At 38.7% G+C, this 26,075-nt stretch overlaps 1 protein-coding gene across 4 annotated transcripts in view; it reads left to right on the top strand.

The window, feature by feature from the left end:
* PDE2A (phosphodiesterase 2A) overlaps positions 1-26,075 on the top strand; it is a 1,131,360-nt gene that overhangs the window by 418,937 nt on the left and 686,348 nt on the right. For all 4 annotated transcript variants that reach the window (XM_053708776.1, XM_053708774.1, XM_053708775.1 and 1 more), the window contains one exon: positions 11,400-11,489. In XM_053708776.1, coding sequence (XP_053564751.1) covers positions 11,400-11,489 — 90 coding nt within the window. The remainder of the gene's footprint in view (positions 1-11,399; positions 11,490-26,075) is intronic.

Raw genomic sequence — 26,075 nt, 5'->3', positions numbered from 1 at the left:
GGTACTTTGAGGGTGTCTTTTTGTTGGGGTTATCTATGCAGATATCCACATGCCAATTACAAGTTCTTATTTTAGGTCCCTAGCTATTTTGTATGCCATCAGGAGACTTAAACTCTGAGATCCCAGTTCAGGCTACCCTACATTATTGTACATATTTCCTCAATTAGCCCTACAGAGAGCAGAGCTCTAGAATTAGTTTTGTGAGCCATCTAGTAAGGCTTGTCTCTGGGTACATATATCATAAGCATTTACCTCTCATAATGTTAAATTGCGTACGGGCAGTCCAGGTTGGGTGTGTTATTTATTAGGTCCTCTACAGTTAGGGGGAGTTGTATCTGATATTCCATTTAGTGCTATTCCTCCAGATACCCACACACCAATTATAAGATCTTATATTATGTCCCCGACCATTTTAAATATCAAAAGGAGACTCAAACTCAGGGTTCACTATTAAGCCTAGCCTATGCTATTGTATGTACTATGTTTAATGGCTCTCCAGGGTGTAGAATCTCAGAATTAGATCTGTCTGTAATTTAGTGAGTCATATCTATGAATATATATACTACAAATGTTTGCCTTTAATACTGTTACAATATGTGTAGTAACTTGAGTTTTATCTTCTCCTCTTGTATGTATCCTAAAATAAGGCGCTACTTTCCCCCAAGCCGGCAGGGGAGGGAGGGTTGTTGCCGTAGATAAAGGTAACGAATGTAAGGTCTGACCGTTTGTCAGTATGATGCTATTTACATAATTTTTGCTGTGCTTGAGCTATATTTACAGAGAGGATCTGGATAATTGTATAATATTTGCCCCCTCATGCACTCATGATTAGGCATTAACATATGTGTAACTGAATTGCGGACAATCTGTTCTTTTTGTATGTATTTATTACTCTACGATCCTGTTGCGGTTTAGAAGGGTAAAGCCTATATTGTTGATGTTACTATTTAGTGGCTTTCATGATTATTCCCTATCTAATCCTACCATAACCTCCCCCCCTCCCACACTCACATGGGCCCCTTGGTGGGCTACATCCAATGTATAGTTTGTATATTATAGTTTCCCCCTACCCATATACTTACATGAGCCCCATAGTGGGCTACATCCATTATTTAGTTTGACTGTTTTATGTATGGGTAATGTTCACTTTTTGGCGTATTGCCTTGAGCGGTGTTTACCCGCTGTTGTACTTCCTTATCAACAGGCCCTTAGGGGCCATGAACAAGGCTAACAATGTTAATCAGCTCATCATATATCATTTGGGCTATAAGTGCCCGTCTCATTAGCCCTACAAAAGCCATTAAGAAACTAAAAAACCGAGGTTTCAAATGATTACATTTCGGTATTCATTCTGTTATTTTTTTTATTCTGTTTGCATCTTTGTAATGTATACTGTGATAATGTTATGGTACATGATATATCATATGTTGTACATATGCCTTTTATTCTTTTTGAACAACCTCAATGAAAACTTATTTAAAAAAAAAAAAAAAAAAAAAAGGGCCTTTTGCGGGATTTGCCCCAAAGAAATTAGCTCTTTTACCTGTAAAAAAAATACAAACAACCCACCAACAGTAAAACCCACCACCCACACAACCAAACCCCCCAAATAAAACCCTATCTAAATAAACCTAAGCTCCCCATTGCCCTGAAAAGGGCATTTGGATGGGCATTGCCCTTAAAAGGGCATTTAGCTCTTTTTCCTTGCCCAAAACCCTAAGCTAAAAATAAAACCCACCCAATAAACCCTGTTCCAATCAGCCAATAGAATGCAAGCTCAATCCTATTGGCTGATTGCATCAAGGGTTTATTGGGTGGGTTTTATTTTTAGCTTAGGGTTTTGGGCAAGGAAAAAGAGCTAAATGCCCTTTTAAGGGCAATGCCCATCCAAATGCCCTTTTCAGGGCAATGGGGAGCTTAGGTTTATTTAGATAGGGTTTTATTTGGGGGGTTTGGTTGTGTGGGTGGTGGGTTTTACTGTTGGGGGGTTGTTTGTATTTTTTTACAGGTAAAAGCTGATTTCTTTGGGGCAATGCCCCGCAAAAGGCCTTTTTAAAGGCTATTGGCAGTTTAGTTTAGGCTAGGGGGGGCTTTTTTATTTTGATAGGGCTATTAGATTAGGTGTAATTAGTTTAAATATTTGATATTTTTTTTATTTTGTGTAATTTAGTGGGGTTTTTTTGTAATTTATTTAATTGTATTTAATTAATGTAATTTATTTAATTGTAGTGTAAGGTTAGGTGTTAGTGTAAGACAGGTTAGGTTTTATGTTACAGGTAAATTTGTATTTATTTTAACTAGTTAGTTAGTAAATAGTTAATAACTATTAACTAACTAGTCTACCTTGTTAAAATAAATACAAACTTAGGTGTGAAATAAAAATAAAACCTAAGATAGATACATTTTTACTATTAGTTATATTGTAGCTAGCTTAGGGTTTATTTTACAGGTAAGTATTTAGTTTTAAATAGGAATAATTTAGTTATTAATAGTAATTTTTATTTAGATTTATTTTAATTATGTTAAAGTTAGTGGTATTAGGGTTAGGGTATAATAACTTTAGTATAGTGGCAGCGACATTGGGGGCGGCAGATTAGAGGTTAATAAGTGTAATGTAGGTGGCAGCGATGTTTTGTTTCAAAAGAGAGATAATGGGGCCTATTTATCAAAGGTCTTGCGGACCTGATCCAACAGTGCGGATCAGGTCCGCCAGACCCCGCTGAATATGGAGAGCAATATGCTCTCCATATTCAGCTTTGCACCAGCAGCTCACAAGAGCTGCTGGTGCAATGCCGCCCCATGCTGACTCGCGGCCAATCGGCCGTCAGCAGGGGGGTGTCAATCACCCCGATTGTACTCGATCGGGTTGATTTCCGGCGATTCCTGTCCGCCTCATCAGAGCAGGCGGACAGGGTTATGGAGCAGTGGTATTTAGACCGCTGCTTCATAACTGCTGTTTCTGGCGAATCTGAAGACTCGCCAGAAACATGGGCCCACAAGCTCTGTTCGGAGCTTGATAAATGGGCCCCAATGCCTTTATTACCTATTCCCCAGCTTTGAACAACCAACACTGTGATATTAATACACGTTTTACCTCTGTGATTACCTTGTGTCTAAGCCTCTGCCCCCTTATCTCAGTTCTTTTGACAGATATTCAGTTTAGTTTAGCCAATCAGTCCTGACTTATAAATAAATACACAGGAGTGAGCACGTTATCTATATGACACACGTGAAGTAGCAATGTCTACCTGTAAAAAAAACCTGTCAAAATGCTATTGTTTAAAATGACACACCCTATCTGAATCATGAAAGTTTAATTTTGAACATATTCTTCTATGTAAAAAAAATTGGAATGTGAAAAATTCATATTTTCATGTTGGGTTAGCGCACTTGAGAAAATGCTATGGGGTTTGCGCTATGGGGTTTGAGCCTCTGATGAAGCACATGTGTGCATGAGCGAAACGCGTCAGGTGTCCATCTGCATACTCACCTGCTGTTTGGCAATTCTGCTGAATAAATTTCACCTTTGAACTAAGTTTTTTGTCTCCAGACTTTCCATCCTTTTTCCCTGCTTGGGATTTAATTCTTCATATATAAATATGTATTCATGAATAAATAGAACATATTATATATATGTAAAAAAAAATTGGAATGTGAAATATTCATATTTTCATGTTGGGTTAGCGCACTTGAGAAAACGCTATGCGCGCTCTATTGAAATCTATGAGGGAATACGTTAACGCGGTCGCAGCAGTCTATGTTCAGCTTTTTGCATGCATCGGGTTAGTGCTTGTGCGAAAACTTTTCACTTTTAACTTGTTATACACTCGCAAAAAGCTTACTTCTAGCAAGTTTATCGCTCAGGCATAAGCGTTAAATAGCAAAGCTGCCAATCATAGTTCATGTTTAGATCAGGGCAAGCAGTATGCTTCTGAAAAATAGCTGCATTTTACTTAACTCTGCTCAAGCGATAGTGCTAATGTACTCCTTAATGTCCCTTTAAGTTTTTATGTGCAAATGATGTATTTCTTGTTCAGTACATCAAAGAAAATATATCTACCCTCTGATCGCTGGCTTTATTCTCTGTGTTGCTCATAAATTATATTTTAGCATTTGCTTAATCAGGAGATCCACAGATTTTATATTCAGCTGAAATTTCAGATATGCGATTAGTTTTATGAGCGAGGCAATGCAGAACACGATTATTACAGAGAACATACCTTTCAGGGACCAACATTTGTTTTGCTATTGGGGTATAATATTACTGGAAAGATTACAAGTGGAGCAATATTTTGCGTTTTTGGCCAACTTCCAGTTTAGGTCAAAGGGACATAGTACTTATTTTTTTATTTGCTTCATATAAAATAGGGAATTTCAAAATGTATTATATTTTTAAAAAAATGTATATTTTAGTTCTGAATAAACCGTCTTTTCCTTTTACCGTTTATAGAAGCTTGTTTCACTGCACCAATTGAGTTGTGGGGGTTTCCCCCATTAGCCAATGAACATTAATTCCTACATTCACAGTTTCAATATAAATTTAAAAAGATGTTGCTTTTTTTTCTAACTTTATTACTATTAATCTTTTATCACAAAATATAATTTTTGTTTATTGACCTATAACAAAATATTTTGACACATTATTCTCATCCATCATATATACTTATGGCCGTGTGATGCAGGATGTGTGTAATAATAAATAAATACTTAAAGTGAAATGAAAACAAACATTTTTCCTTCATGATTAAAGGGACACTGAACCCAAACTTTTTCTTTCATGATTCAGATAGAGCACAAAATTTTAAGCAACTTTCTCATTTACTCCGATTATCATTTTTTCTTTGTTCTCTTGCTATCTTTATTTTAAAAGCAGGAATGTAAATCTTAGCAGCCAGGCCATTTTAGGTTCAGCACCATGAATAGTGCTAGCTTATTGGAGGCTAACATTTACCCACCAATAGGCAAGCATAACCCAGGTTCTCAATCAAAAATGGACCGGCTCCTATGCATCACATTCCTGCTTTTTAAATAAAGATAGCAAGAAAGAACAAAGAAACATTCGCCTAGATTACGAGTTTTGCGTTAGAGGCTATGCGGTGCTAATGAGCAGTTTGTGCTCACCGCTCACTTAGAGACAGCACTGGTATTACGGGTTTTTACAAAAAATTATTTGTAGAGCAAAATGTTGCTCCACATCTCAACTTAATACCAGCGCTGCTTATGTTAGCGGTGAGCTGGCTGAGCGTGTTCATGCACGATTTCCCCATAGGAATAAATCGGGGAGAGCCCGCTGAAAAAAAAACTAACACCTGCAAAAAAGCAGCGTTTAGCTCCTAACGCAGCCCCATTGATTCCTATGGGGAAAATACATTTATGTCTACACCTAACAACCTAACATGAACCCTGAATCTAAACACCCCTAATCTTACACTTATTAACCCCTAATCTGACACCCCCGAGACATCGCCGACACCTACATTATATTGATTAACCCCTAATCTGCCGCTCCGGACACCATCCACCACCTACATTATACTTATGAACCCCTAATCTGCTGCCCCCAACATCACCGACACCTACATTATAGTTATTAACCCCTAATCTGCCGCCCTCAATGTCGCCGCAACCTACCTACACTTCTTAACCCCTAATCTGCCGCCCCCAACGTTGCCGCCACTATATTAAAGTTATTAACCCCTAAATCTAAGTCTAACCCTAACCCTAACAACCCCTAACTTAAATATAATTTAAATAAATCTAAATAAAATTACTATTATTACCTATATAATTCCTATTTAAAACTACTTACCTATAAAATAAACCCTAAGATAGCTACAATATAACTAATAGTTACATTGTAGCTAGCTTAGGGTTTATTTTTATTTTACAGGCAAGTTTGTATTTATTTTAACTAGGTAGAATAGTTATTAAATAGTTATTAACTATTTAATAACTACCTAGTTAAAATAAAGACAAATTTACCTGTAAAATAAAACCTAACCTAAGTTACAATTACACCTAACACTACACTATAATTAAATTAATTCCCTAAATTAAATACAATTAAATACAAATAAATACAATTATCTAAAGTACAAAACCCCCCCACTAAATTACAGAAAATAATAAACAAATTACAAGATTTTTAAACGAATTACACCTAATCTAATCCCCCTAACAAAATAAAAAAGCCCCCCAAAATAAAAAAAACCCTACCCTACACTAAATTACAAATAGCCCTTAAAAGGGCCTTTTGCGGAAAGTAATCAGCTCTTTTACCTGTAAAAAAAAAGTAAAAATCCCCCCCCCAACATTAAAACCCTCCACCCACACAACCAACCCTACTCTAAAACACACCCAATACCCCCTTAAAAAAACCTAACACTAACCCATGGAAGATCACCTTACCGGGAGAAGTCTTCATCCAACCGGGCCAAAGTCCTCAACGAAGCTGGGAGAAGTCTTCATCCAACCCGGGCGAAGTGGTCCTCCAGACGGGCAGAAGTCTTCATCCAGACGGCATCTTCTATCTTCATCCATCCGGCGCGGAGCGGGTCCATCTTCAAGACACCCGGCGCGAAGCATCCTCTTCCATCGAAGTCTTCTTACTAAATGACGGTTCCTTTAAGTGACGTTATCCAAGATGGCGTCCCTTCAATTCCGATTGGCTGATAAAACTCTATTAGCCAATCGGAATTAAGGTAGAAAAAATTCTATTGGCTGATGCAATCAGCCAATAGGATTGAGCTGGCATACTATTGGCTGATTGGAACAGCCAATAGAATGCCAGCTCAATCCTATTGGCTGATAGGCTATTAATATTTAACTAGTGTTTGCGATGCAGGAGTGCGGCGATTTAGGGCTTAATATACTTATTATAGTGGCGGCGATGTCCGGTTCGGCAGATTAGGGGTTAAAAAATTTATTTTAGTGTTTGCGATGTGGGAGGGCCTCAGTTTAGGGGTTAATAGGTAGTTTATGGGTGTTAGTGTACTTTTTAGCACTTTAGTTAAGAGTTTTATGCTACGGCGTTGTAGTTTAAAACTCTTAACTACTGACTTTTAAATGCGGTACCAGGCTTGACAGGAGAAGGTCTACCGCTCACTTTTTGTCAGACTCGTAATACCGGCGCTATGCAAGTCCCACTGAAAATATAGGATACGCAATTGACGTAAGTGGATTTGCGGTATTTCCAAGTCTGGCCAAAAAAGTGAGCGGTGCCTGCAAGACTCGTAATTCCAGCGGGCGTTAAAAAGCAGAGTTAGGACAATGCTGCTTTTTAAGCCTAACGCACAACTCGTAATCTAGCCGTTTGATAATAGAAGTTAGTTAGAAAGATGTTTTAAATTGCTGCTCCATCTGAATCATGAAATAAAAAAATAGGGTTTTGTGTCCCTTTAAGATAGAGCATACCATTTAAAACATCTTTCTAATTAACTTCTATTATCAAATTTCCTTTGTTCGCTTGGTACCTTTTGTTGAATAGCCGGATATAAATTTAGTGTTTAGTGTTTGGAGCACTATATAGCAGCAGTTTTGTAAGAATGTTACCCAGTTACAAGAGCACTAGAGGGCAGCACTATTTCCTTCCATGTAGTGCTCCACACACCTACCTGGGTATCTCTTTAACAAAGAATACCATGTGAATAAAGCAAATTTGATAAAAGAAGTAATTTGGAAACTGTTTTAAATGTTATGCTCTGTCTGAATCACAAAAGATATTTTTGGGGGTTTCATATCCCTTTAAATATGTAAATAAATGTCAGGAGGTATTGAATACTTGTAGGGAAGAACATAAACCCAATAGTGTAGCAGAATATCCTCCCTCTGAACATCACCTGGGAGCTTGAGGACCTGTTGGTGTGGTTTTTAGCACTCTGGGGGTGGAGTCATGATGGATAGCGGAAGGGTTAATGTATTTTGTGGGAGGGGTCAATTAAAGATGGGTGTGGTCAGGTCAGGGCATGGCTAGACATTTATAGTGAAGGGACTGCTGGGTATGGTGATACTTCGATAGACCCACAAAATTCATGAAGATTGGGGGCTGTAGAATATGGAGAAACATAGAGAGTACATATGGGCATCTATTTGGTTCTGTAATCACAGCACTATGAGAACGCCAGCTGATTGTAATTACAGGGTGATTATATGAAAGAGAATCAGTGGGGGTTTAATAGGTTTCTAATGCAGAGAGGCCTCAGTACACCGCAAACTGTGTTCCTGATTTGCTGTGAAGTAGAAGAGATCACGTTTGTTGCTAATCGCAGGTATCGGCCATGGAGTGCAGGTGAAAACAAAGGAAAGATAATTACATTCAAACCCACAGAGAAGCAAACAGATCATATAGGCTAATTCCGGCATTTTGTTGAAAGCTAAAAAGACAAGTCGGCATGATTACTTTGTGCAAGGGTTTTGCAATAAGGAGATTCTAATTGAGATCATCCTTAGTATATGTGATAAGTGTACACAGAAATATTCTCCACAGCAAAAAAATTCAAATATTCTGAACATAATAATATCAGTATCACTATGTCCTACAGGAACCAGTATCTTGTTGTACCCATGAGGTGCACATCAATGGCAAAAATGGTGACTTATTGGTATCAGAGTGACTCAACTGTGTGCTTATTTTTATATACAGAGAGTAAAATTCCATGGGAAAATGTGTCCCCTCTAGCTTCCTAAAGTAATCCCTGTTGTCATTTCAGGGGACACCTGTAGCTAAGGTCGTGGCACACATGTAAACTGAAATCTGGCAGATTTGGTACAAGATAAAGACATTGTACTGACAGGTGGCAGATTATTAAAGAATAAATACTCAGATTTATGATGTTAAACATAAAAGGGATTTGTATTTATCTGAAGAAGACGTTCTCGTATGCATTGTGCGCACGTGTATTATAGTGATTATCTGTTAAGGATATAGTGAGGCTGAACACGTCTAAGGATAAAACGTCATCTTGCAAAATCTGTGAGATTGAATTATTATTATTTTTCTTTTGCCTGCAGATAAAAGTCTAGGGAAATTCAGAGATCAAACAAGGTATTGCAAAAGATTTAACAAAAGAGCTGTGTAGGAAGATTGTGTCTGTCAAACATCTGTAGTACAACGTTTTTATACATATTATAGCCGCAGCATTTCTATACATATTGTTTTCAGATGTCTTATCAAATGTCTCAAACATAACTTTAGGAAAACTTAATACAAGGCAAATGATTTTTGCTGACCAACCGTACTGCAAATAGCCACAATAAGCACACGCTTGTCTTTTGTGCATTTTAAATTATTATGCATTTTATATTTTACAATATGAGTGAGGGGGTGTGGGACTTATAACTATGCTGGGTTATGAATGTGAGTCCAGGACCCCACAAATGACTTCACAAGAGATTTGTGTTCGCATTGCATGGAAGCATTGCGCTCATGAGAGTGTGCTTACAAAGACTCCAATTGGAGTCTTGTTCTTATGTTATCAGACACTGCATGAGAACTAGCGCAGCGAAGGGGATAAGTCGCTCAGCGATGGGCAGCAAATGGGCAGGTTCTTATGTTATCAGACACTGCATGAGAACTAGCGCAGCGAAGGGGATAAGTCGCTCAGCGATGGGCAGCAAATTTAAATATATTTTTAGATGCATATTTACATAAATATTTATGTGTTAATATGTGTACCGTATATATAGCTCCCATAGACCGCAATGTAAGGGCACTTTACAATGTATGTAATGGTTATTTTTCGTGCGCCCGCAAACGGGTGATAAATTAGCGCTCTACTTGTAATCCGGCCATATTAGTTTTTATTTGTGTAGTTGTATAGCTTCCCTAATGTGAGATTCTGGGATATTGAATTGTACATTATTTTTGGGAGCCTGGGATGTCTGTTTCTGATTGGCTGTTGTCAGAATCATTGCTGTACTGATTTTGCGGAAGATGAGACACTGGATACATTTTATCTAAAGAAAGAGGGATAAAACAGTCTATAAACTAGATGCATGTAACTTTCTCTTGCATCTAAAATAAGTTTAACCTTTGTTTAAACATCTTATACACTGGGATCAAGAGGTGTGATCAGGGTTACTGTACGGTTTTGGGAGAAATGTCTATATATTCCTAATGTTTTACCTCATGTGACCTGGGTGCTGTACAAATGCTTATTACAAGGCTGTTTACATCTAGGTCTGTTTGTAACTGTTAGTAAAACACCAATGAATATTGCTGCAAAAAGGAACAAGGGATTAACAGATTTTTCAATGAATTGTTAATGATAAAGCCCATCAGGGCAGACATTCTGCGGGCAGCACAGCATACAATTTATTACACACTAGGATTAGGTATGAAGTCAGCTCAGGTCGGCAGAATATAAAACGTTTTAGCCATGCTCAGTATTGGCGCTGTGCAAAGAATTTATTTAGTCCCAAATACTGTGAATGATAAATAAAAATACAGTATAATTAGTACTATTTCCCAGTGTATATCATCAATTGACAGCAAAATAGCACTTTATCTCCCTGCAACCTGCCCAGCCTTGTTTTAAAAAGTAGGAAATTATAATCTGAACATTACTCTGTATAGTTTGGACCAAAGAAACATTATGGTCGGCTATGTCTACCCCTTGGGATACCTTTTGTACAGTCCTACCTATAGCTTGGCAGATGCTTTTTAGTCTCAGATATGGAATTTAGACAGAGAAATATATGTGGTTATATTGCTGTTTAAAATATGTAATATGTAGAGGGAGATATGCTGTGCACTCTGTGAAATACTTTGTAGTCTGAGATATGTGTTGTAGCCTGAGATATGCGCTGTAGCCTGATATATGTGTTGTAGCCTGAGATATGCGCTATAGTCTGAGATATGCGCTGTAGTCTGAGATATGCGCTGTAGTCTGAGATATGTGCTGTAGTCTGAGATATGCGCAGTAGTCTGAGATATGCGCTGTAGTCTTAGATATGCGCTGTAGTCTTAGATATGCGCAGTAGTCTGAGATATGCGCTGTAGTCTGAGATATGCGCTGTAGTCTGAGATAAGTGGTGACTCACTGACATCAATAGGGTGAATCGTATGGGGGACTAATGCTTATATATATGGAGCAAAATTAAGGTCCCTGCCCCACACACACACTCTCAAAACTTGTGGTTCAGTTTATGTTGAGTGGAGGGGGAAGGTCTGAATCATATAACCTGTAATGACTAGACGCTAATGTAATGTAATTCCACTGTCTCCGTACAGTAACCCTTTTGCTGATGTGCTTTATCCCAGTGCTCACTACATCGCTGCACAATAGCTCTTAACTTAGCACAACAAACCTCACTCATCACTGCCTGTTTTATGCTTTTTTATGTTGCCTTCATTGGCCTCTTTATCCTGTAATTTAAGATTATTCTTTCTTTCCCTATAGGATGTTCTGCTTACACTGGGCTCCGTCATCGACATCCCTCGCCTGCGGGAAGTTATCAAAGATGCCATAGCAGCTGTACTGCCCAAAGTGGTACGTCTGGGTCTTCTGCAGCTTGCAATTTAGTTTTTTCCTATGCTTTTTCCCCCCCATGCAATGTTTGTCTAGCCTGTTCAGTGTTGTGTTTATGTTTTGTTTTTTTATCTCTGCATTTAAAATAAGAGTTAATGATGTGTACAAAATAGAAACTGAAAGTTAAATTGCATCCCTCCCTGCCGAAATCTCTGGGGCCTATTTATCAAAGGTCTTGCGGACCTGGTCCGACAGTGCGGATCAGGTCCGCAAGACCTCGCTAAATGCGGAGAGCAATACGCTCTCTGTATTCAGCATTGCACCAGCAGCTCACAAGAGCTGCTTGTGCAACGCCGCCCCCTGCAGACTCGCGGCCAATGGGCCGCCAGCAGGGAGGTGTCAATCAACCCGATCGTACTTGATTCGGCTGATTCCTGTCCTCTTGCTCAGAGCATCCGGACAGGGTTATGGAGCAGCGGTCTTTAAACACGAGCCCACAAGCTCCATTCGGAGCTTGATAAATGGGCCCTCTGAGTCCGATGATCTAAACTTCACCAGACCAGACGTGGTTTTTCTCGCTGACCCTCGCAGGAGCTGCCCTGGTGGAATTATTGTGAAAAAGGAGCAATCCTTGCAAGTGGCGAGTTGACTCTCACTGAAAGTAATGGAGCTCGTTGGAAAGAGACACTTAGCAGTGAGCAAGGGGTACACTTTAAAAAGTAAATCCTGCAGTCAATATAAATCATTTTACGCTGCTTTGTTGAGTGTTTTGAGAAAAGCTCGCCATCTTTTAGTTTTCGAGTAAAAACTGCGAGATCTATAGTGCAAAAATCTTTACAGAACTACGTTGGGATTACAGTGACAATTTCATATACGCCCATTTTACGAACACAAAACAGACAACAATTACAATTTGTATTATGTACTTATAAGTGGTTTTTGCACACCCAATGCACTTACATTATGATTTTTGATGCACCTTAACAATACATTTTCCGCCTGCAAATTTTTGTGTGAATTGTTCAGTCATTTGTTTTGTATGATTTTTATTGTGCACTTTGTAATGTCAGCATCTCTTTCCCACACGACAACGCCATATACGCCCCTTAGAGAGACCCTCTGTCTTCAGGGTAAAAAGTGGCTTAAGATCATTCCACCAGTTCTCTGTAGTCTTCTTAAAAATAATAATACTTATAATGACACAGTAGCAATTAATAGGGACACAGTAGCAATAAATTTATTGGACACAGTAGCAATTAATAGGGGCCCATTAATCAATCTCTGTTTGATTATACTTTAATCTAAAGACCGCTGCTCCATAACCTGTCCGCCTGCTCTGAGGAGGTGACAGACATTGCCGCAATTCATCCTGATCAAATATGATCGGGTTGATTGACACCCCCCTACTAGCGGGCACATACACAAAGTACACACATAGATACACACACACTACCCACACACTACACACACATACACACACACTCTACACATACACACACACTCTACACATACACACACACTCTACACATACACAAACTACCCACACACTACACACACACATACACACACACTCTACACATACACACACACTCTACACATACACACACACACACTACACATACACACACTACCCACATACTACACACACATACACACACACACACTCTACACATATACACACTACCCACACACTACACACACATACACACACACACTACACATATACACACTACCCCCACACTACACACACATACACACACACACACACACACACACACTCTACACATACACACACACTCTACACATACACAAACTACCCACACACACATACACACTCTACACATACACACACTACCCCCCACTACACACACATACACACACACACACACACACACACACACTCTACACATATACACACTATCCACACACTACACACAATACACACACACTCTACACATACACACACTACCCACACACTACACACACATACACACACACTCTACACATACACACACTACCCAAACACTACACACACATACACACACACACACACTCTACACATACACACACTACCCACACACTACACACACATACACACACACTCTACACATACACACACACCCACACACTACACACACACATACACTCTACACATACACACACTACCCACACACTACACACACTCTACACATACACACACTACCCACACACTACACACACATACACACACACACTCTACACATATACACACTACCCACACACTACACACACATACACACACACTCTACACATACACACACTACCCACACACTACACACACATACACACACACACTCTACACATATACACACTACCCACACACTACACACACATACACACACACTCTACACATATACACACTACCCACACACTACACACACATACACACACACTCTACACATATACACACTACCCCCACACTACACACATACACACACACACTCTACACATATACACACTACCCACACACTACACACACAAACTCTACACATATACACACTACCCACACACTACACACACATACACACACACACACACTCTACACATATACACACTACCCACACACTACACACACATACACACACACACACTCTACACATATACACACTACCCACACACTACACACACTGCAGACACACACACACACACACTACATATACATGCACTACACACACATACACACACACACACTCTACACATATACACACTACCCACACACACATACACACTACACACACTACATACACACTGCAGACACACACACACACACTACATATACATGCACTACACACACCACATACACACGCACTCTACACATACACACACTACCCACACACTACACACACTACATACACACTACACACACTACACACACACACACACACATGTACACACACTCTACACATACACACACTACCCACACTACACACACATGTACACACACACTACACATACACACACTACCCACACACTACACACATGTACACACACACTACACATACACACACTACACACACATGCCACACACACACTACATACACACTGCAGACACATGCACACACGCTACACATATACACACTACCCACACACTACTTACACACACACTCTACATATATACACACTACTCACACACTACACACATAGGGGCTGATTTATCATATGATGGACGGACATGATTCGCTGTAGCATACACTGTCGGCATTTAACAATGCAAAAGTATTTCTGGTGAAATGCTTGTGCAATGCCGGCCTATGCACATTCACGGCCAATTGGCTGCTAGCAGGGGTGTCAATCATCCTGATCGTATCTTACGACCGCTGCTTCTTAACTTATGTTTCCAGCGAGCCGAAAGCTTCGGGGGTAGATTGCAGCATCTGCTGCTTAATAAATCTACCCCATAGACACTAAACACACACATACACACACTACTCACACACATACACACACTACAGACACATGCACACAAACATACACACACACTTCACACATAGAAACTACACACACATACTACCCCCCCCCACACACACACACACATTACTCACACACTCACACTACACACACACACACACTGCCCACACACACCCACCCACACACACACTACATACACATATACATACACTACATACACACACTACACATACACACACACACACTACATACACATATACACACACTACACACATAGACACTACACACAACTCACACACACATGAAAATATACACACACTACACATACACACACACCTACACACACACAGACATTAGTCACACTTCACATATACACACACAAACACACACACCCTATGGCACCAACACACTTAAAGACAATAACATACACACAAGCACACACATGTATAACACACACACAATTTGACTGATAGTACAACTAATACATAAGAAACAATAGAACAATGAAACAATAGAGCAACTTTACAGTAAACATGCATGCTTGATTAATGTGATTCTTTGTATGTAATTCATTTACAGTTTGCTGCAGTTGGTTTTCAATAGCCAAATCCCACTCACTATTAGCCTTATTTGGAGGATTCAACCCTGTCTTATTACTCGAGTAGACAAAGCTAGCCACATTCATTATGCTAACAAAACCTGTATTGTTTTGCAGTTCCTACTGACCCTTGCTGAAGCCACTTAGGGCTAGATTTATCAAAGCTGAGGCGGACAGGGGCACGTATATGCACCCCTGTACGCCTCAGCTCGCCTGTGGAGGGGCAAAATTACCCGCAGGTAATCACCATTGCACACGAGCACAATTTTGAGTTTGCGTGCAATCCCACCCTGTCCGGGCACAGCCAATCAAGCGCGGGCAGGAGCTGTCAATCTCCTCGGTCGGACTCGACCCCGGAGATTGAATTTTCGCCACCTTAGAGGTGGCGAAAAGGTTAGGGAAGCAGTGGTCTGGTGACCGCTGCTTGTTAAATTACGGTGAGCAAATTCTTGTGAGAACTAAATAAATTGAGCCCTATGAGACAGAAAAGAAGTTTGTTTAGGCTTATTAAGGCTGCAATGTGCAGTGTCATTTCTCAGAATGAGAAAAACTCATAATTCCAAGAGTTAAATTATAGAAACAAAGGGATAAAATGAATTAATGATATGGCAAATGTATTTATTTATTTTATATAAAAATTACATTTTTTTTCATGTCATTTTAAAGTGACAGTAAAGTCAAATACATTTTCCTGATTCAGATAGGACATGACATTTTTCTTTTGTCAGACAATTTGCTTTGTTCACTTGGTATTCTTTGTTGAAGGCTAAACCTAAGTCCTTGAAAGCCACCTAATATCTTACACCTAGATTCAGAGTTTTGCAGCCAAAGGGGTGCGTTAGCTACGTGTCTTTTTTTTCTAGCGCTGCTTCTAAACAACGCTGGTATTTAGAGTTCTCTGAAGGGCTGCATTAGGCTCCAAAAAGAGAGCGTACAGGCATATTTACCGCCACTTCAACTCTCAATACCAGCGGTGCTTACGGTAGTGGCTAGCTGGAAAAACGTGCTCGTGCACGATTCCCCCATAGGAAACAACGCTGTAAAAAAGCAGCGTTCAGCTCCTAACGCAGCCCCATTATTTCCTATGGGGAAACACTTTCTAAGTCTGCACCTAACACCCTAACATGAACCCCGAGTCTAAACACCCCTAAACTTACACTTATTAACCCCTAATCTGCTGCCCCCGCTATCGCTGACACATGCATTATATTATTAACCCCTAATCTGCCGGTCTGGACACCGCCGCCACCTACATTATACCTATGTACCCCTAATCTGCTGCCCCTAACACCGCCGACACCTACATAATATTTATTACCCCTAATCTGCCCCCCATAACGTCGCCGCAACCTACCTACACTTATTAACCCCTAATCTGCCGACCGGACCTCGCCGCTACTCTAATAATTGTATTAACCCCTAAAGCTAAGTCTAACCCTAACACACCCCATAAGTTAAATATAATTTTAATCTAACAAAATAAATTAAATATTATTAACTAAAGTATTCCTATTTAAAGCTAAATACTTACCTGTAAAATAAACCCTAATATAGCTACAATATAACGAATAATTATATTGTAGCTATTTTACGGTTTATTTTTATTTTACAGGCAACTTTGTATTTATTTTAACTAGGTACAATAGCTATTAAATAGTTATTAACTATTTAATAGCTACCTAGTTAAAATAATTACCAAATTACCTGTAAAATAAATCCTAACCTAAGTTACAATTAAACCTAACACTACACTATCAATAAATAAATTAAATAAATTAACTACAAGTACCTACAATTACCTACAATTAAATAAACTAAACTAAATTACAAAAACAAACACAAATTACAAAAAATAAAAATAGTTTACAAGAATTTTAAGCTAATTATACCTACTCTAAGCCCCCTAATAAAATAACAAAGCCCCCCAAAAAAAATTCCCTACCCTAATCTAAATTAAAAAAGTTAACAGCTCGCCGTATTCAGCATTGCAACAGTAGCTCACAAGAGCTGCTGGTGCAACGCCGCCCTCTGCTGACTTGCGGCTAATCGGCCACCAGCAGGGAGGTGTCAATCAACCCAATCGTACTCAATCGGGTTGATTTCCTGCGATGTCTGTCCGCCTGCTCAGAGAAGGCGGACAGGTTATGGAGCAGCGGTCTTTGTGACCGCTACTTCATAACTGCTGTTTCTAGCGAGCCATTCGGAGCTTGATACATATGCCCCCATGGGTAGATTTAACAGTGTGCGGGCAGACATAATCATACGCTGTCGGCATTTATCATTGAACAAGCATTTCTAGTGAAATGCTTGTGCAATGCTGCCCCATGCATGGGGAATGGGCAATTAAGGGATTTTTTTTTTTTTAAATAACATTTTTCAAGCAGACTGTCCCTTTTTGTTCTCTATAAGGACCTCATTATAAAAGATGCTCCTGCTTGGATAGTGCCAGAGAGATGAGAGATGCCTCCCATAAATTTCTCCACTCAAACTCTCAGAACTGTTCTCTGCATTTCTGTATGTGAAGGAGAGACAAGCCCAGTGCACTGTAGCATTGTATGATATAAGGGTTTTGCTGCACTTATACTTTGTGCTTTGTATTTTATATTACTTTACATTTCAGATTGGGTCCTTTCAGTGTTATAACATTTAAGCGTTGTACTTTCTCTTTTACATGTGATGCATATAAATTAAATTTAGATCCAGCAGTGATTTTCCAAATTCTGATTATGTTTTGAAAGTTTCTGTGTTACTTTAACAAATTAGGATCATACTTTGCATATTTCTTTGTATCTTTTACAAATTACATTGCACTTTGTATTTTCTCTATTGTAAAATAAAACACAGCTTCAGAAAGTGTCAGGGACAGGAGAATTCCCTGGGCTGAAGAATGGAGTCCCCAGGCTATGGCTAAAGATATCTCATAATTCTGTTCTCACTGAATTATCTCACAAGCTGTATACAAGTAAAATTTGCTCAGAATTTGCAATACACTTACACCTAGATTACAAGTTTTGCGTTCGTGTTTTAAAGCTAAAAAAAATTACAAGTCTTGTCGATATAGCTGTACCGCAAGCCTTTTAGCCCCCAACATCGTCACCACTATAATAAAGTTATTAACCCTTAAACCACCTCCCGCATCGCAAACACTATTTAAATATTATTAACCCCTAATTTGCTGTCCGCCCACATCGCCCCCACTCTACTAAAGTTATTAACCCCTATTCCGCCGCTCCCAGCCCCGCCGCCACTATAATAAACCTATTGACCCCTAAACATAAAGCCCCCCACAACGAAATATACTAAATTAAACTATTAACCCCTAAACCGAAAGCCCCCCACATCACAGCAAACTAATTTAAACTAGTAACCTCTAAACCTAACGCCCCCTAACTTTATATTAAAATTACAATTTCCCTATCTTAAATTAAATTAAAACTTACCTGTCAAATTAAAAAAACTAGCGCCTAGATTTAGAGGTTTAACCCCTAAACCTAACTCTAACCCTAACACCCCCCTAAGTTACATATAATTTTAATTAAACAAAATAATATTCCTATAATTAAATAAACTATTCCTATTTAAAACTAAATACTTACCTAGAAAATAAACCCTAATATAGCTACAATATAACTAATAATTACATTGTAGCTATTTTAGGATTTATATTTATTTTACAGGCAACTTTGTATTAATTTTAACTAGCTACAATAGCTATTAAATAGTTAATAACTATTTAATAGCTACCTAGTTAAAATAAGTACAAAATTACCTGTAAAATAAATCCTAACCTAAGTTACAAATACACCTAACACTACACTATCATTAAATTAATTAAATAAAATACCTACAATTAGCTAAACTAAAATACAATTAAATAAACTAATCTATAATACAAAAAACAAACACTAAATTACAAAAAATTAAAAAATATTACAAGAAATTTAAACTAATTACACCTAATCTAAGCCCCCTAATAAAATAAAAAAGCCCCCCAAAATAATAAAATGCCCTACCCTATTCTAAATTATAAATGTAATCAGCTCTTTTACCAGCCCTTAAAGGGCTTTTTGCGAGGCATTGCCCCAAAGCAATCAGCTCTTTTACCTGTAAAAAAAAATACAACCCCCCCCAACATTAAAACCGACCACCCACATACCCCTACTCTAACCCACCCAAATCCCCCTTAAAAAAACCTAACGCTAACCCCTGAAGATCGCCCTACCTTGAGTCGTCTTCACCCAACCGGGCCGAAATCTTCATCCAAGGTGCACAAAGGAGGACCTTCATCTGGTAGAAGTCTTCATCCAGACGGCATCTTCAATCTTCATCCATTCGGAGCGGAGCGGAGCCATCTTCCAAGGAGCCGACACAGAGCCATCCTCTTCCGGATTCTTCGTACACAATGACGGTACCTTTAAGTGACGTCATCCAAGATGGCGTCCTTCAATTCCGATTGGCTGATAGGATTCTATCAGCCAATCGGAATTAAGGTTGGAAAAATCTGATTGGCTGATTCAATCAGCCAATCAGATTGAAGTTCAATCCGATTGGCTGATCCAATCAGTCAATCGTATTGAGCTCGCATTCTATTGGCTGATTGGAACAGCCAATAGAATGCAAGCTCAATATGATTGGATTAGGGGTAAATAAGTGTAGTTAGGTAGCGGCGACGTGGGGGGGGGCATATTAGGGGGTAATAAATATAATATCGGTGTCGGCGATGTTAGGGGCAGTAGATTAGGGGTTCATATATAGCTATAATGTAGGTGGCGGCGGTGTCCGGATCGGCAGATTAGGGGTTAATAATAAAATGTAGGTGTCAGCGATAGCGGGGGCGGCAGATTAGGGGTTAATAAGTGTAAGGTTAGGGGTGTTTAGACTCAGGGTTCATGTTAGGGTGTTAGGTGTAGACTTAGAGAGTGTTTCCCCATAGGAAACAATTGGGCTGCGCTAGGAGCTGAACGCTGCTTTTTTGCAGGTGTTAGGTTTTTTTTCAGCCAGCTCAGCCCCATTGTTTCCTATGGGGATATTGTGCACGAGCACGTTTTTCCAGCTTACTGCTACCGTAGGCAACGCTGGTATTGAGAGTTGAAGGGAAAGTAAATTATGCTCAATGCTCCCTTTTCTGAGCTTAACGCAGCAACTCAGACAACTCTAAATACCAGCTTTGTCTTAAGGGTGCGCTGGGAAAAAAAGCAGCGTTAGCACCGCTGGTCGTTACTAACAAAGCTCTAAATCTAGGCGTAAGTTTAAACTAACAATTAAACTAATATAACTATTAAACTAAACTTAAACTATCTAACAATTTCAGAAAACTAAAATACACATTAAATAAATTCTAACATTACTATAAAAATTACAAAGTATCTAATTACAAAAAATAAAAAAATACTAAATTTCAAAAAATAACAAACACTAAATTACGAAAAATAACAAACGAATTATCAAAAATAAAAAAGAATTACACCTAATCTAGTAGCCCTATAAACATAAAAAAGCCCACCCAAAATAAAAAAAAACCTAGCTTACAATAAATTACCAATAGCCCTTAAAAGAGCTTTTTGTAGGGCATTGCCCTAAGTTAAGCAGCTCTTTTACCTGTAAAAAAACAACAGTAAAACCAACAGTAAAACCAAACCCCCAAAATAAAAAAACCTAACTCTAACAAAAACCTAAGCTACTCATTGCCCTGAAAAGGGCATTTGTATGGGTATTGCCCTTAAAAGGGCATTTAGCTCTTTTGCATTGCCCTGAAAAGGGCATTTAGCTCTTTTAAGAAAAGACCTAAACCATAAACTAAAAAAAAAAACACCCAAAAAAGTTTAAAAAATCCTAACACTAACCCCCAACGATCCACTTACAGTTTCTGAAGTCCGGACATCCAGGAGGCAAGAAGTCTTCATCTAGACGCGAGGTCTTCATCCAACCAGGCGGCGTCTTCGATCTTCATCCAGGCAGCATCTTCTATCTTCATCCCGGCGGCATCTTCTATCTTCATCCCGGCGGCATCTTCTATCTTCATCCCGGTGGCGCGGAGCGGGTCCATCCTGCAGACATCCGACATCTTTTTAGAATAGCCATTATTTATTTTTAATGGGCAGCAAAAGAGCTGAATGCCATTTTAAGGGCAATGCCCATATAAAATACCCTTTTCAGTGCAATGGGCAGATTAGGTTTAACAACTTTATTTTTATTTTGTGGGTTTAGCAAAAGAGCTGTTACTTTAGGGCAATGCCCTACAAAAGGCAATTTAAAGGGCCCACAAAAGGTCCTTTAGAGGGTCCTTGGTAGTTTATTATAGATTAAAGTTTTTTTTATTTTGGGGTTGGTTGTTTTTTTTAAAAGGGTATTAGAATAGGAATAATTTTTATTGTTTTGGATAATTTTGTTAGTTTTTTGTAATCATACTTTTTTTTGTAATTTTAGTGTTTTTTTATTTTTTGTAATGTTAGGTTTTAGTGTAAGGCAGCTTAGGTTTTATTTCACAGGTAAGTTTGTATTTATTTTAACTATGTAGTTAGTAAATAGTTAACTATTTACTCACTAGTCTACCTAGTTAAAATAAATCTTATCTGTGAAATAAAACAAAAAAAATTTGGGTTCAGTGTCCCTTTAAGGTTGAAAAAATCCTATTGGCTGATCCAATCAGCCAATAGGATTGAGCTTGCATTCTATTGGCTGTTCCACTAAATAAAGTTATTAACCCCTAAACCTCTGGCCTCCCACATCACTACCACTAAATAAACCTATTAACCCCTAAACCACCAGCCCCCCACATCGCAACAACCTAATATAAGCTATATTAACCCCTAAAACTAACCGTGACCCTAACCGTAACCCTAACCCCCCTAACTTTATCAGAATTAAAAAAGAGCTAAATTAAAGTTACACTTATTAACTAAATAATACCTATTTAAAACTAAATACATACTTACCTGTGAAATAAAACCTAAACGAGCTACAATATAACTAACAGTGTCCCTTTAAATCGATTGGCTGATAGAATTCTATCAGCCAATCGGAATCTAAGGGACGCCATCTTGGATGACGTCACTTAAAGATACCTTCATTCGTTGGGTAGTCGTCGTTGGAAGAGGATGCTCTGCGCCGGATGTCTTGAAGATGGAGCCGCTCCGCCCCGGATGGATGAAGATAGAAGATGCCGTCTGGATGAAGACTTCTGCCCGTCTGGAGGACCACTTCTCCCAGCTTGGATGAAGACTTCTCCCGGCTTCGTTGAGGACTTCTTGCTGCTTCGATGAGGACTTCTCCCGGCTTCGTTGAGGATGGATGTCAGATCTTCAAAACTGTTAGTAGATCTTCAGGGGGTTAGTTTTAGGATTTTTTAAGGGTTTATTGGGTGGGTTTTATTTTTAGGTTAGGGCTTTGGGCCGCAATAGAGCTAAATGCCCTTTCCAGGGCAATGGGGATCTTAGTTTTTTTAGTTAGGGTTTTATTTGGGGGGTTGGTTGTGTGGGTGGTGGGTTTTACTGTTGGGGGGTGTTTGTATTTTTTTTTTCAGGTAAAATAGCTGATTTCTTTGGGGCAATGCCCCTCAAAAGGCCCTTTTAAGGGCTATTGGTAGTTTAGTTTAGGCTAGGTTTTTTTTATTTTGGGATGGCTTTTTTATTTTGATAGGGCTTTGATTAGGTGAAATTAGTTTAAAGATCTTGTAATTTGTTTTTTATTTTCTGTAATTTAGTGGGGTTTTTTTTGTAATTTAGCTAATTGTATTTAATTTAGTTAATTGTATTTAATTTAGGTAATTTATTTAATTGTAGTGTAAGGTTAGGTGTTAGTGTAACTTAGGTTAGGTTTTATTTTACAGATAAATTTGTATTTATTTTAGCTAGGTAGTTAGTAAATAGTTAATAACTATTTAGTAACTATTCTACCTAGTTAAAATAAATACAAACTTGCCTGTAAAATAAAAATAAATCCTAAGCAAGATACAATATAACTATTAGTTAAATTGTAGCTAGTTTAGGGTTTATTTTACAGTTATTTAGTTTTAAATAGGAATAATTTTGGTAATGATAGTAGGTTTTATTTATATTTATTTTAATTATATTTAAGTTGGGGTGTTAGGGTTAGACTTAGATTTAGGGGTTAATGCATTTAGTATAGTGGCAGCTACGTTGGGGGCGGCAGATTAGGGGTTAATAATGTAGGTAGGTGGCGTGATGTTAGGGACAGCAGATTAGGGGTTAATAATATTTAACTAGTGTTTGTGCGATGCGGGAGTGCAGCGGTTTAGGGGTTAATATGTTTATTATAGTGGCAGCGACGTTGGGGCGGCAGATTAGGGGTTAATAACATTATGTAGGTGTCAGCAATGTTGTGGGCAGCAGATTAGGGTTAATAAGTAAAATGTAGGTGTCGGCGATGTTGAGGGCAGCAGATTAGGGGTTCATAAGTATAATGTAGGTGGCGGCGATGTCCAGAGCGGCAGATTAGGGGTTAATAAATGTAAGATTAGGGGTGTTTAGACTCGGGGTTCATGTTAGGGTGTTAGGTGTAAACATAAAATGTGTTTCCCAATAGGAATCAATGGGGCTGCGTTACTGAGCTTTACTCCACTTTTTTGTTAGACTTTTTCTCAGCCGGCTCTCCCCATTGATGTCTATGGGGAAATCGTGCACAAGCATGTACAACCAGCTCACCGCTAACTTAAGCAGCGCTGGTATGAGAGTGCGGTATCGAGCACAATTTTGCTCTACGCTCAATTCTTGCCTTTTAACGCCGGTTTTAGAAAAACCTAATACCAGCGCTGTAGGTAAGTGAGCGGTGAGAATAATGTGCAAGTTATTACCGCAACCCCTCATAATGCAAAACTCGTAATCTAGCCGACTGAGATTACAAAAAATAATAAACACAATTATCCAAAATAATAAAAAGTAAACCTAATCTACTAGCCCTATAAAAACAGAAAAGCCACACCAAAATAAAAACACCCCCTAAGCTAACAATAACCTGCTAATAGCCCTTAAATGGACCTTTTGTAGGGCATTGCCCAAAGTCAAACAGCTCTTTTACCTAAAAAAATAACAAAGTCCCCCTAACGGTAAACCCCCCCACCCAACCAACCCCCCAAAATAAAAAAAACTAAGTCTAAAACTAACTTGAGCTACCCATTGCCCCTAAAATGGCATTTGTATGGGCATTCATCTCTTTAGTGCCTATTAAAAAATAAAAAAATCCTTAATCTAAAAAAAAAACACCCCCAAAAAAACAAACAAAAACCTAACACTAACCCCAGAAAAAAAGTCCGGAAGTCCAGGTGGTGAAAATTCTTTATCCAGACGGCGAAGATCTTCTTCCAGGGTGGCACCATCTTCTATCTTCTTCCTGGAGGAGCGGATCGGTCTTTGGCGATGCGTGGATATGGAGCGCTGGTCCTCATCCGGAGTGCTTGTCCTCTTCAGGGGCGGCGGTCTTCAGCAACGAGGATCCTCTTCATGCTATTGTCCGCCGCACACTGAAAATTTAATGCAAGATACCCCTTTTATTTTGGGGTACCGTTGCATTCCTATTGGCTGAAAAATTCAAATCAGCCAATAGGATGAGAGCTGCTTAAATCCTATGGACTTTAAATCGGTATAGCTGTACCACCGCGACTTGTAATACGGGAGACCTGCCATTCCGCTCAAAAAGGCCAATTTTTCAGCGATATAGCTGTACCGCAAAACTTGTAATCTTGCCGTATGGATAGCATCTCTCATCTCTCTGGGACTTCCAGGTTCCGCCCATTTTGTTGTAGAATATGGTGAATTCAGCCCCTGTAAAGTCTGCACTATATTTTTTTTTTCAAACTAGAGAATTGTTGATTATCAGCCCCACAAAAAGCAATGCAGCTCTCTGGGAAAATGAAGCCGTCAGTTTTATTTTAAATAGAACAAATAAAAACTATGAACCTAATTTGGTAAAGTTACATCAAAACTGTCAATACATTATCAGAATTTGTAAAATCACAATACAAAATATACTGTTGTATACAAAACCTATATGCATTAAAATAGAAAATAGAAAGTGCAGAGTTTAAATGTAGCAGAACTCTCATGTCATGCAGTGCTATACTGCAATGATCTTGTCTCTCCTTCACATACAGAAATGCAGGGAGTGAAGCAAAATCTGCCTTTTTAGAATCTCCGGAGGGATCTCACAGTGCTGGAAGATCATTTAATATCATCTCTTCTGAGTGGAAAACTTTAGATCATCAGCCACTAAGGATTTAATACAATTATTTTCTAATGCATTTCTTTTTTTTCTTTTGTCAATTTTCCTTTTGCAAAATAATTCAACCCCCTGACAAGTAGACTAATGTGCATACTCATAGCCAACCCATTGCAGATTTGGAGTTAGCCTGTGGTATTTGCTATACTAAGGAGAGAAAACTGTCAAAATATATTCTACTAAACAATAAAATGAAAGAAGTTTTCTTAAAAACATTGCAAGTCTAACAAATGCAAAATTATTCTTTCCTAAAGTGACCCTAAGGTCCTTGAATTTATATTCTTTTTTCAGAAAACTGAAAACCTGTATTAGAATGGTAATGCTTATTG

Source organism: Bombina bombina, chromosome 3 (assembly GCF_027579735.1).
Source record: "Bombina bombina isolate aBomBom1 chromosome 3, aBomBom1.pri, whole genome shotgun sequence".
Classification (NCBI taxonomy): Eukaryota; Metazoa; Chordata; class Amphibia; order Anura; family Bombinatoridae; genus Bombina; species Bombina bombina.
Note: the sequence above shows the minus strand (reverse complement) of the source record. Positions and strands in the feature narration are given on the sequence as shown.